Source organism: Orcinus orca, chromosome 4 (genome assembly GCF_937001465.1).
Source record: "Orcinus orca chromosome 4, mOrcOrc1.1, whole genome shotgun sequence".
NCBI lineage: Eukaryota > Metazoa > Chordata > Mammalia > Artiodactyla > Delphinidae > Orcinus > Orcinus orca.
The window spans coordinates 73930506-73944668 of NC_064562.1; the positions used below are offsets into that span (position 1 = coordinate 73930506).

The 14163-nt window shown below is 38.8% G+C and overlaps 1 protein-coding gene across 1 annotated transcript in view; it reads right to left on the reverse strand.

Annotated features, from left to right (window-relative positions):
• Positions 1-14163, reverse strand: part of ADGRL3 (adhesion G protein-coupled receptor L3) — an 868464-nt gene that overhangs the window by 168019 nt on the left and 686282 nt on the right. The window contains exons 10-11 of the mRNA XM_049709340.1: positions 5629-5931; positions 3439-3542 (exon numbers count right to left, since the gene is read on the reverse strand). Of these exons, the coding sequence (XP_049565297.1) occupies positions 3439-3542; positions 5629-5931 (407 nt within the window). The remainder of the gene's footprint in view (positions 1-3438; positions 3543-5628; positions 5932-14163) is intronic.

The window sequence follows — 14163 nt, forward strand, 5'->3', positions numbered from 1 at the left end:
CATATTTTTAAAACATTAATTTGAAGACATATGTACCTAATCTCACTATCTATTTAATCTATCTTTGTATCCAATCATCTGTTTATCTTTGTACCTACCTTTCTGTCCACCCATTCATCCACCCACCCAACCACCTACCAGTCTCTCTTTCCCTCTCTGCCCCTACACTCCACCACTGCACCTTTTTGTACAACTTTTGCTTTTCCCCTTCTATACAAATTATTAAATCTCATGATTATGAAAGTATTCTGGCCAGTTTGTAACAAATTTCTTCTGCCTTTAAAGGCTTAGATTTTCTCTAGTGAAATGTAATCTATTCTTTAATATCACTCAAAATTTAATCTATAATTTCACCAGTATGTAAGGGGCCTAAATTCATTTGTGAGTCAGAAACCATCAAGATTCTCTGCTTGCTTTCCCCCTCCTGGCCTGACTGTAGGGGAAAAAAACATTACTCATTTCTTAATGAAAATGAAAATTTAAGGTTTGCTTTTTCCAACTAAAGTAAGCATCCTGATCCACTTATTTGTGTATACTTGCTCTCTACAGTGGTGCCTGACATACAGTGTGTGAATAGTACCAATAACAAAATGAAAGATCCTCCCATGGGAAAGATGCAGTGACTGCGGTCCAGGGTGGTCTTTTCTTTAAAGCCCTCAGGAATTCCCCACAGGCACTATAAAAGCATAAGAGATGGGCCTCATGTTCCAAGGTACGTTCACCCACAAACTTGCAGAGGGAAAACTGAATACACTGTTTAAATGAGAGAATCGCCCCTTCTTTTCTTTTTTCATCTATGCTTTTATTGCGGGTAACAAGTGTTACTCTATGTTAAAAGTCTGAACCACAATGAGCAGAGGAGGGAAGGAACAAATCATTCCGGACACCTATTTCACTTTTACTTTTTCACACTGGCATTAACAAACAAATTAAAGAAAAGAAGGGAGGTCAGAACAGAGGAAGGAGGATGGAACAAGGGAAAGGGAGGAGGGGTGAGAGAAGGGAAGTAAAAACTGTGAACTCTGCTGGTTACTTTCCATTTGCTAATTCAAGGAAGGCCTCTTTCCATCCTCCTCCATCCTTCTCTCTGCCCTAGGAGGTGGACTTACATGATGTTAGTAAGAGCACCCCTCTTCTCTGGCTTTTGTTTGGGTTTGGCCAGTGGTGAGGCTGGGCAGGTGAGGAGGCTGGAAGAGGTGAGTGGGTGAGATCAGAGTATTTATTCCCCTAGATCTTTTCTGAAGAGTTGCCTGAGGCTAGGTTGTGTCTCTTGTCTGTATAGGTCATCTTTCCTCTCAAGGATACCCTGTTACCAGTTTTCCGTCATTCCATTGATCTGGCAACAGAGGCCTGGGGTTGGGAACAGCTCCATCCCTGTTACTAGCTCTGGGTTCCTCTCAAGCCCTTGCAGTTCACCTCTGCTCCCACAAATGCCACTGTAAACAAACCCTCTTCAAAGGTTCCATCTGTTTGTTTTTGGGACTCAGGTCCTGAGGGAGTAAATGAGCAAAGGGATGAATTCTGTGGAAGATGCTTTGGGGAGGAGGGAGAGAAAATAGGGACAAATAACTCTGTGGACAGTGCATACAAATTCTCTCTCAGAAGCTTACGATGTGAATAGTTAAAAGTGTTAGAGTTTTGTGGTAACCTGTTCAACTATCATTTATGTTTAATGAATAGCATAAATACTTGGAGGTATAAGTACAAGACTGGAGAAAAGTGAAGAGAGACTAGGTAAGTGGGTGTGGGATATAAAGGCCATCATGATCTATTCACAGTGTAGCCAGTGTTGTGGCTAAATGTGACATGCTGATAAAGGTAGACCCAGCTAAACACCAGCTCCAGCACTGACCTGGCAATAGTTACATAAGCCAATTCACAGGGCTCAAACACCTCCTGTTATACTTCTGACAATTCTATAAATTTGTAAGTAATCAAGCTAAGGTAGTATTATAAATTCCAACTCTCTAAATTGAATAATCTTAATATAATTATAATACAACATAATTTTACAGGTGCTACAGGATTACACAGAAATGCTCCAAAAGAACGGAACATACTTGCTATAAAACAAAAACATTCCATCCCTAAATCAAATGGGCAAGAGCTGTCTGCTCTTTGCAAGGAATTGTGCCTTTTGTCACAAGATTAGCAGGTCTGCAGAGGAAAGAAAAGAATTAAGCATCATTATCAGTTAAAGTCACCAGTAATTTCTGCAATGAAATAGGCCAACCATATTCAGGAATTATCATGAAAACACTCACTTTCTAGGTGAATTATTACTGAATTAATATTAACCCCCGGGCTTAGTATGTAGGGAATATCTTTTAAAAGTCGCTAATGTAAGGAGATATGCTACTGATCTTTTAATCTGATCACATCCAGGAAGAGTTACTTGCCCTGGGGTCTGAGCTACATTGTAATAAAATCAAAGGACATAAAAACTGTGGCAGGAACAGTACTGAAATTGGAGAAGCATCATTATGAATAGCAACAAGTATGGAGATGCACATGTAAGAGGGTAACTGGAGTCAATATAACCACTGTTCTTCCATGATTTAGGGTAAATAGATGGTTATGGCTCATCTGCTAAAGAATCTACTGGGTAGATATTTATGGATTATTGAACAGTATATTATTGAGGATAAGCCTGGTTAAAAACAAATAGAGAAAAGAGCAAATGGCACAGAGAGGCTTTTAGTAAGGCCATCATTTGTAATACTTCTCAGGAAAAATCTCTTTCAGAAATTCCTCAGCATAGCTAATGTAACATAGAAGGACTCTCCATTTTAAGAGTGCATAAATCCGCACAAATTGCTATAATAAGGATTCATCCCATAGCCCTTTTGGCATAAATGCACATCTGGTCTCTGTTTGCAATGAAATCAATTCAAAGCCCCACAGTGCATTAATAATAAAAATGTTCAACATATTGCAACCAAATAAGCCCTGCAAATTTGAGTCTGCAAGATTCTGTCACACGTGTGTATACTTTTAACACTGATAAATGATTAGGTTACAGAACATTTATCAAATGGATTAAGATTCCAAAGGTAGACTTTTTTTTTGTAATTATTATTTCCACAGGAAAATCCATATGTATATATGCTAGAAGCTTCTGCTTGCTTGATTTATAATACCTCTTGGACTTTTATATCTGTAGTTCACAATACCATAAAAATTTTATTAATAATAAAATTATCATAAGCAATACGGCCTGGCTTAGAGGAAGTACATGGATTTCCCCTTTAAGAACAACAAAATTCTAGAATTAGCTCATAGCATAATAGGCTTGTCATTAAATCTTAAATTAAAATAAAATGGAGAATTTTTTCCACATTAATTTAAAAATTATTGACTATTTTGTTTTCAGCAGTTATAATCAACAACAGAGGATCTAGATCTGGCAAAGCCTTCCTTGTCAGTGACACGATTTACCTTCTGTGTTATATGGCTGACCCAAGGAGAAGAACAGTTGCTAAGGTCTGGTCCTTGGGGATCCCAGATTCCATCAGGAGCCAGGCATAGATAAGTTGATACTCCTAAAATAATGAGAGAAATAGGTCTGTTTCAAATGTTCAAACCATCTTTCTTATAATGACTTTATATCCATAATATGTTCAAATATGAGTAAAGGTAAGACTATTATCATTAAACTGAGGTAATGTCTATTAAAACACCATGTACAGTGCCTAGCAAGCAACTGGCATTACAGAAACATAATACAACAAACACTCAATGTTTTTAAAGCATTTGCTGAGAACTATACCAGGTACAGGGAATAACTTCATGAATTAGATGAATGTGGTACCTGACTCCATGGGGCTTACTGCTTGAGTTTTCAGAGGCAAGGTAGCGGTTGAGTCTTAAAGGAATCAGTTTGCAGGTTTTTCAGGAAAACAAGGTGGGTAAGGGCATTCCAGGCAAAGGAAAAATATGCTGTCTTTGGGAATCATCAAGTGTTTTGAATTGAGGTCTACTGGGTAAGGGAGTTGTATTTAATGGAGTTGGAACGGCTGGCAGATCCAGATCATAAACGCCCTTGCCTGTCATCTGTAGGTGATGGAAAATCAATGAAGACCATTACGGAGAGGAGACAAATGGGCTGATTTAGGCTGTAGAAAGATAACTGTGGCAGGAGCATGGAGGATGAATTTCAGGGAGTGATATGGAAGTTGTGAGGAAGCTATTGCAATAATTCAGGTGAGAAAAGACTGTGTGGGCCTTGAACAGGGGGCACAGCAGAGGGGACAGAGAAAGGGTAAAAAGAAGACCGCAGAGTAAGCACAGTCACCTGGGACGGAGGGCTTCAGAAGGTTTCCTGTAAATCCCTTTCTCAATTTTCACAGAACAAGAACAACATATTTCTGTAGTGCTTTGCAGTCTGCAAACTGCTTTCAAATAAAGTATTTCACTAACCTCTACAACAAACATCTGAAGAAAGGGGGGCTGTTGTTATTTCTCTTTTAGAGATAAAGGAACTGAGGTCCAAAACTAAGGGGACAACGCTAAGAGATAAGTTCAAAATGTTTTCTGATTCCAGTACCACAGAAAACTCTGGAACTAAGTATTGTGCCCCTTCATAAAGGGAAGGAAGATCTCAGAATATTTTTAAACACTTTGATGAAAACAAATTAAATGTGCACTTTTATATATCTTCTTATCTTCCCACCACTTCATATACCATGGAATTCAGAAGGACATTTCCACATTGAAACTTTGTTAAGACAAACCTATTGAAGTAACCAAATCAATAACACCCAAAATCACAGCCCCCAACAATGCTAGTCTAGTGACGTCTATTATGCATTTGTTTTATTTACACATTTTATGCAATAATGCAAATTTTATGCAGGGTGTCAAGTATTAGTTTTATGAAGATCAATATCTGTAACAATAAGAAATCAAACTATTTCTGGCTTAAAATGGTAACTAATAATATGGTTACCATTTGGTCATATTATAAATCACATCAGTGAAAAGAAAAAGGTGGGGGGGCAGAGAGCTATCTAGTTCTTGACTACCTCCTAGAGAAAACAATGCAGGATTGATCTCTCTAGTGGATGCTGTGTTAGAGGAGGTTGGCTCCTGCCAGCATCATCCCTGACTATGTATGTCAAGAGGCTCCAACTATTAAAGGACAGCTATGATGACTGGTAATAAAGGATAGTCAAATCTTCGCTTTTGTTAAATGTTAGGTAGTTTCAATGATCATCTAATACAGAAGTCCTTGATCTAGTTTTCTGCAATAAACATTTGACAATTGGTGACAAGCATGAGAACTCGCTCCCACCAATCCAGTGATTCACTCTGGGCTGTTGCATAGGTGAGCTGGCCCTTTGGAGTAGCTGGGACATCCATAGCTTAATTGTAACTTGACCTCACAGCATGGGTGAAAACTACTGATCTCACAGGTATTCCCACCAAATTCTCACCTGTGACTTCTTCAGGTTGCATTCTCAAACTCTGAAAATACTTGGCTATAAATTGTAATTTAGCTGAGTCCAGAATTTAATCAAATGTTAAGTAACAAAACTATGTTGTGACCAAAAAAAAAAAAAACAACACCTAGGAAAGCAAGCCAAAGTAACAATACACTTTTAGCTCAGCTTTGTAGGACAGACTTACCTATAGTTCCTGCAGGGCACGGCTGCTTTGCCATCTGTCCTTGACGGGTCTTAAACCACATGATTTCTCGAGCTTCCACAGCCTCACAGCTCTCTTCCAGAGCTGGAATTTGGGACGATCCTGACAGAAGGTGTGTGGTAATGTCGTCAAGTACCTCAGCTGCTGGAGATGGGGTGCTGGTATTCCGGTTTCTTCTTCCTGACACCGATGGGGTGGTACTCCTGCCTGGGTTCCAAGTTGTGGTCCGAAGGGTGGTACTGGTGGTGGTGCTTCCCGTGCCAAGAGGTCCTGCGGTAGAGATATCTGAAATAAAATTCAGAAGAAAATGCCTACATTGCTTGTTCACAGTAGGACCTAAAAATGTCCTAAGACTTCAGAAGTCATTTTTATTTGACAATTCAACGAGCCTTAAACATGGGAAAAATAAGCCAATATCAAAATATCAGAGTGCTACTTGAATATCAAGACAGTCATTTGACTAATGCTAAATGTAGGCTTGTTTCTAGTTTTTCTCAACTTCAATTACAGAAAACAAAGTTACAGCACAATTCAACTCTTCAGTAAGCTTTAAGAAGCTTCAGGCCTTTTGGACAATTAGGGGATTAAAACATTTAAAGCCCTCTCCTTAGAATCTTCAAATTCAGTATAGGAAGGGAGAGAGCTATATACAATATTTTTTCCACATTAACTATAACATGAATTTCTAAAGATGTAGCAAAAAAAAAATCAGAAATTAAAGTGCTCACAAGCTAAAAGGTAAAGAGCAATTCTGAGTATAATATCCTTAACACGAATTCGAGTAGTGTGATTTACTCTGATGCTCTTAAAACAGACCCATTGTATCAAAACTTTCAAACTTCACATTAGTAACTTCCAATTAGTGTTCATAAATTATTTTCTAACTAGATTTTTAAAGTGGCATTTTCCAAGTTCCAGATAAAAGTGGTTAGGCTCATTGATCAGATATTAACAGGTTATTAAATCTATAATGTATACAAAGGAATGTCTTAATGATACTATAGAAATAATCACTGCAGAGAATTATCCTTCTGGTAAAATATATTCAGATTCCCATCATAGGAATGCAAGTGTGTACCAGGCCTCCACATACATACACTGCTTTCCTAACTGTAAGATTAGAAACTAGTCTTAACCTCACTTACTGGCAATAAACAGTGGGGGAACTGGCTCTGGTCAGATTCAAAGTAGCACAAGTTTAAGAAACTGAAGGGAGAACTGTGCTGAGCCTCCTGTTGTTTGTCATTCATGGTCTGCTTTACCATGTCATCAATTAGACTTTGCTGCCCCAGAAGAGATGGCAAATCCATCCAGTGTATTTGGTGCATAAAATAGAATAGAGATGGCAGGGGGAGGGTCTATGAATTTTTCAAACACTTATTTATTTATTTTTTTAACATCTTTATTGGAGTATAATTGCTTTACAATGGTGTGTTAGTTTCTGCTTTATAACAAAGTGAATCAGTTATACGTATACATATATCCCCATATCTCCTCCCTCTTGCATCTCCCTCCCACCCTCCCTAACCCACTTCCGTAGGTGGTCACAAAGCACCCAGCTGATCTCCCTGTGCTATGTGGCTGCTTCCCACGAGCTATCTATTTTACATTTGGTAGTATATATATGTCCATGCCACTCTCTCACTTCGTCCCAGCTTACCCTTCCCATGTCCTCAAGTCCATTCTCTATGTCTGTGTCTTTATTCCTGTCCTGCCCGTAGGTTCTTCAAAACCATTTTAAACACTTATTTAATCATTGAAATTGTAGCATTTCTGAAATGATACTATTTGCTATTTTGTCTTCTTGCTTGTTCTTCTGTTTCCTCTCCCCTTCTTCCTCCATTTTCTCTCGCGTTCCCTCTCCACGTGAATGGTAATGTTCATAACTACATTTACTCAAAGTTCATACAAGAAACCACAGTATCCTTCTTTCCCCTTCTTTTTTCTGTATACACCATATCACCCAAATTGCCAAGTCTGGCAGATTCCGTCTCATTTAAAAAATTTCTTGGAGACCTTCAACATGGCGGAGGAGTAAGTTGTGGAGATCACCTTCCTCCCCACAAATACATCAGAAATACATCTACATGTGGAACAACTCCTACAGAACACCTACTGAATGCTGGCAGAAGTCCTCAGACCTCCCAAAAGGCAAGAAACTCCCCACGTACCTGGGTAGGGCAAAAGAAAAAAGAATAAACAGAGACAAAAGAATAGAGACGGGACCTGCACCAGTGGGAGGGAGCTGTGAAGGAGGAAAGGTTTCCACACACTAGGAAGCCCGTTCACTGGCAGAGAGAGGGGTTGGCAGGTGGCGGGGAAACGCTGGAGCCACAAAGGAGTGTGCAGCCACAGGGGTGCAGAGGGCAAAGTGGAGAGATTCCTGTACAGAGGATAAGTGCCAACCAGCAGTCACCAACCCGGGAGGCTTTTCTGCTTACCCGCCGGAGCGGGCGGGGCTGGGAGCTGAGGCTTGGGCTTTGGTCACAGTGCAGGGAGAGGACTGGGGTTGGCTGCGTGAACACAGCCTGAAGGGGGCTAGTGCGCCACAGCTAGCTGGGAGGGAATCAGGAAAAAGTCTGGAACTGCCTAAGAGGCAAGAGACCATTGTTTTGGGGTGTGCGAGGAGAGGGGATTCAGATCACTGCAAAAATGAGCTCCAGAGACAGGCGTGAGCCGTGGCTGTCAGCACGGACCCCAGAGATGGGCATGAAAGGCTAAGGCTGTTGCTGCAGCCGCCAAGAAGCCTGTGCGCAGTCACAGGTCACTATCCACACCTCTCCTTCTGGGAGCCTGTGCAGCCTGCCACTTTCAGGGTCCCGTGATCCAGGGTCCCATGATTCAGGGACAACTTCCCTGGGAGGACACACGGTATGCCACAGGCTGTCGCAATATCACGCCAGCCTCTGTCGCCAGAGGCTGGCCCCGCATTCCGTACCCCTCCCTCCCCCTGGCCTGAGGGAGCCAAAGCCGCCTAATCAGCTGCTCCTTTAACGCCATCCTGTCTGAGCGAAGAACAGATGCCCTCAGGTGACATACATGCAAAGGCGGGGTCAAATTCAAAGCTGAACCCCAGGAGCTGTGCGAACAAAGAAGAGAAAGGGATATTTCTCCCAGCAGCCTCAGTGGATTAAATCTCCACAATCCACTTGATGTACTCCGCATCACTGGAATAGCTGAATAGACAATGAATCATCCCAAAATTGAGGCAGTGGACTTTCGGAGCAAATGTAGACATGGGGTTTGCTTTCTGCATCTAATTTGTTTCAGGTCTTATGTTTATCTTAGTTTAGTATTTAGAGTTTATTATCATTGGTAGATTTGTTTATTGATTTGGCTGCTCTCTTTCTTTTATATATATATATATTTATATATATATATATTTTTTCTCTTTCTTGTGAGTGTGTATGTGTATGCTTCTTTGTGTGATTTTGTCTGTATAGCTTTGCTTTTAACATTTGTCCTAGGGTTCTGTCTGTCTTTTTTTTTTTTCTTTTAGTATTGTTTTTAGCGTTTATTATCATTGGTGGATTTGTTTTCTGGTTTCATTGTTCTCTTCTTTCTTATTTTTTTTATTACACTAATTTTTTTATGTTTAATAATATTTAAATTTTTAAAATTTTAATAACTTTCTTTTCTTTCTTTCTCTCTCTCTCTCTCTCTGCCTCTCTCTCTCTCTCTCTCGCTCTCCCTCCCTTTTCTTCTCATCTTTGTGGCTAACAGGGTCTTCGTGCTCCGGCCAGGTGTCAGGCCTGTGCCTCTGAGGTGGGACGAAAAGAGATCTCCCGGCTACACATGATATCAAATAACAAAAGCTCTCCCAGAGATCTCCATCTTAACGCTAAGAGCTGGCTCCACTCAACGACCAGCAAACTCCACTGCTGGACACCCTATGCCAAACAATTAGCAACACAGGAACACAACCTCACCCATTAGCAGAGAGGCTGCCTAAAATATAAAAAGGTCACAGACACCCCAAAACACACCACTGGACATGGTCCTGCTCACAAGAAAGACAAGATCCAGTCTCATCCACCAGAACACAGGCCCCAGTCCCCTCCACAAGGAAGCCTAGATAACCCACTGAACCAACTTTCGCCACTGGGGGCAGACACCAAAAACAATGGGAAACACAAACTTCCAGCCTGCAAAACGGAGACCCCAAACACAGTAAGTTAAGCAAAACGAGAAGACAGAGAAATATGCAGCAGATGAGGCAGCAAGGTAAAAACCCACCAGAACAAACAAATGAAGAGGAAATAGGCAGTCTACCTGAAATAGAATTCAGACTAATGATAGTAAAGATGATCCAAAATCTTGGACATACAATGGAGAAAATATAAGAAAAATTTAACAAGGACCTAGAAGAACTAAAGAGCAAACAAACAATGAAGAAAAACACAATAAATGAAATTAAAAATTCTCTCGAGGGAATCAGTAGCAGAATAACTGAGGCAGAAGAACAGATAAGTGACCTAGAAGATAAAATAGTGGAAATAACAGCCACATAGCAGAATAAAGAAAAAAGAATGGAAAGAATTGAGGAAGTCTCAGAGACCTCTGGGACAACATTAAATGCACCAACATTCAAATTATAGGCGTTCCAGAAGAAGAAGAGAAAAAGAAAGGGATTGAGAAAATATTTAAGAGATTATAGTTGAAAACTTCCCTAATATGGGAAAGGAAATAGTCAATCAAGTCCAGGAAGTGCAGAGAGTCTCATACAGGATAAATCCAAGGAGAAACATGCCAAGACACATATTAATCAAACTATCAAATTTTAAATACAAAGAAAAAACATTTAAAGAGGCAAGGGAAAAGCAACAAATAACACACAAGGGAATCCCCATAAGGTTAACAGCTGATCTTTCGGCAGAAACTCTACAAGCCAGAAGGGAGTGGCAGGACATATTTAAAGTGATGAGAGGGAAAAAACTACAACCAAGATTACTGTACCCAGCAAAGATCTCATACAGATTTGACAGAGAAATTAAAACCTTTACAGACAAGCAAAAGCTAAGAGAATTCAGCACCACCAAACCAGCTTCACAACAAATGCTAAACGACCTTCTCTATTCAGGAAACACAAGAGAAGGGAAAGACCTACAATAACAAACCCAAAACAATTAAGAAAATGGTAATAGGAAACATACATATAGATAATTACCTTAAATGTAAATGGATTAACTGCTCCAACCAAAAGACATAGACTAGCTGAATGGATACAAGAACAAGACCCATACATGTGCTGTCTACAAAAGACCCACTTCAGACCTAGGGACATATACTGACTGAAAGTGGGGATGGAAAAAGATATTCCATGCAAATGGAAATCAAAAGAAAGCTGGAGTACTAATTCTCATATCAGACAAAATAGACTTTATGATAAAGACTACTAAAAGACACAAAGAAGGACACTATATAATAATCAATGGATCAATCCAAGAAGAAGATATAACAATTGTAAATATTTATGCACCCAACATAGGAGCACCTCAATACAGTAAGGCAAAGGCTAAAAGCCATAAAAGCGGAAATCGACAGTAACACAACCATAGTAGGGGACTTTAACACCCCACTTTCAGCAATGGACAGATCATCCAAAATGAAAATAAATAAGGAAACACAAGCTTTAAATGACACATTAAATAAGATGGACTTTATTAATATTTAGAGGACATTACATCCAAAAGCAACAGAATACACTTTCTTCTCAAGGGCGCAAAACCATATGATCATCTCAATCCATGCAGGGAAAGCTTTTGACAAAATTCAACAACCATTTATGATAAAAACCCTGCAGAAAGTAGTCATAGAGGGAACTTACCTCAACATAATAAAGGCCATATATGACATACCCACAGCCAACATCGTTCTCAATGGTGAAAAACTGAAACCATTTCCACTAAGATCAGGAACAAGACAAGGTTGTCCACTTTCACCACTATTATTCAACATAATTTTGCAACAGCAATCAGAGAAGAAAAAGAAATAAAAGGAATCCAAATTGAAAAAGAAGAAGTAAAGCTGTCACTGTTTGCAGATGACATGATACTATACATAGAGAATACTAAAGATGCTAATAGAAAACTACCAGAGCTAATCAATGAATTTGGCAAAGTAGCAGGATACAAAATTAATGCACAGAAATCGTGTACACTCCTATATACTAATGATGAAAAATCTGAAAGAGAAATTAAGGAAACACTCTCATTTACCATTGTAATAAAAAGAATAAAATACCTAGCAATAAACTTACCTAAGGAGACAATAGACCTGTATGCAGAAATCTATAAGACACTGATGAAAGAAATTAAAGATGATACAAATAGATGGAGAGATATACCATGTTCTTCGATTGGAAGAATCAACATTGTGAAAATGACTCTACTACCCAAAGCAATCTACAGATTCAATGCAATTCCTATCAAACTACCACGGGCATTTTCACAGAAGTAGAACAAAAAATTTCACAGTTTGTATGGAAACACAAAAGAGCCCAAATAGCCAAAGCAATCTTGAGAAAGAAAAACGGAGCTGGAGGAATTAGACTCCCTGACTTCAGACTATACTACAAAGCTACAGTAATCAAGACAGTATGGTACTGGCACAAAAACAGAAATACAAATCAATGAAACAGGATAGAAAGCCCAGAGATAAACCCACACACCTATGGTCACCTAATTTTTGATAAAGGAGGCAAGGATATACAAGGGAGAAAAGACAACCTCTTCAATCCATGTTGTTGGGAAAACTGGACAGCTACATGTAAAAGAATGAAATTAGAACACTCCCAAAAACCATGCACAAATATAAACTCAAAACGGATTAAAGACCTAAATGTAAGTCCAGACACTATAAAACTCTTAGAGGAAAATATAGGAAGAACACTCTATGACATAAATCACACCAGTATCCTTTTTGACCCACCTCCTAGAGAAATGGAAATAAAAACAAAAATAAACAAATGGGACCTAATGAAACTTAAAAGCTTATGCACAGCAAAGGAAAACATAAACAAGATGAAAAGACAACCCTCAGAATGGGAAAAAGATTTTCAAATGAAGCAACTGACAAAGGATTAATCTCTAAAATTTACAAGCAGCTCACGGAGCTCAATATTAAAAAAACAAACAACCCAATCCAAAAATGGGCAGAAGACCTAAAAAGACATTTCTCCAAAGAAGATATACAGATTGCCAACAAACACATGAAAGGATGATCAACATTACTAATCATTAGAGAAATGCAAATCAGAACTACAATGAGGTATCTCCTCACACAAGTCATAATGGCCATCATCTAAAAATCTACAAACAATAAATGTTGGAGAGGGTGTGGAGAAAAGGGAACCCTCTTGCACTGTTGGTGGGAATGTAAATTGATACAGCCACTATGGAGAACAGTATGAAGGTTACTTAAAAAACAAAAAATAGAGCTACCATGTGACCCAGCAATCCCACTACTGGGCATATACCCTGAGAAATCCATAATTCAAAAATATACCCATAGCACAATGTTCATTGCAGCACTACTTACAATCGCCAAGATATGGAAGCAACCTAAGTGTCCATCAACAGATGAATGGATAAAGAAGATGTGGCACATATATACAGTGGAATATTACTTAGCCATAAAAAGAAAGGAAATTCAGTTAATTGTAGTGAGTTGGATGGACCTAGAGACTGTCATACAGAGTGAAGTATGTCAGAAAGAGAAAAACAAATACCATGTATAATGGAATCTAAAAAAAAAAAAAGGTCCCGAAGAACGTAGGGGCAGGACAGGTATAAAGACTCAGCTGTAGAGAGTGGACTTGAGGACATGGGGAGAGGGAAGGGTAAGCTGGGATGAAGTGAGAGAGTGGCATGGACATATATACACTACCAAATGTAAAATAGATTGCTAGTGTGCAGCAGCTGCATAGCACAGAGAGATCAGCTTGGTGCTTTGTGACCACCTAGAGGGATGGGATAGGGAGGGTGGGAGGGAGATGCAAGAGGCAGGAGATATGGGGATATATGTATATGTATAGCTGATTCACTTTGTTATAAAGCAGCAACTAACACACCATTGTAAAGCAATTATACTCCAATAAAGATGTTAAAAAAAATATTTCTCTTTCTTCCCAATCACCATTATATATGTTCAACCTGCCATCATCTATGAATGAAAACAGCAGCCTTTTAACATTTTTCCTAATAAAAGCAACACCAGAGCAAAATGCCAATACTGGTATTTCAATATCTACTTTTGCAAAATAGAAATTCAAGATTTAGTAAACAAAATTTTTGACACTAAGCATTTAACACAATTCAAATATAATATTTAGCAGCACATTTTTAAACAAGTGTAATTGAATTCTTAACATTATAAACAGTAAAAATTATTATAATATATATTGTTTACATATAAAATTATCAGAATTTCCAAAAAGAAAACATAAAAGAAAATTTAATAAGTTGAAAATCAAATATTATTTATTAATGTTAATTAATGTTAAAAGTAAATCATATA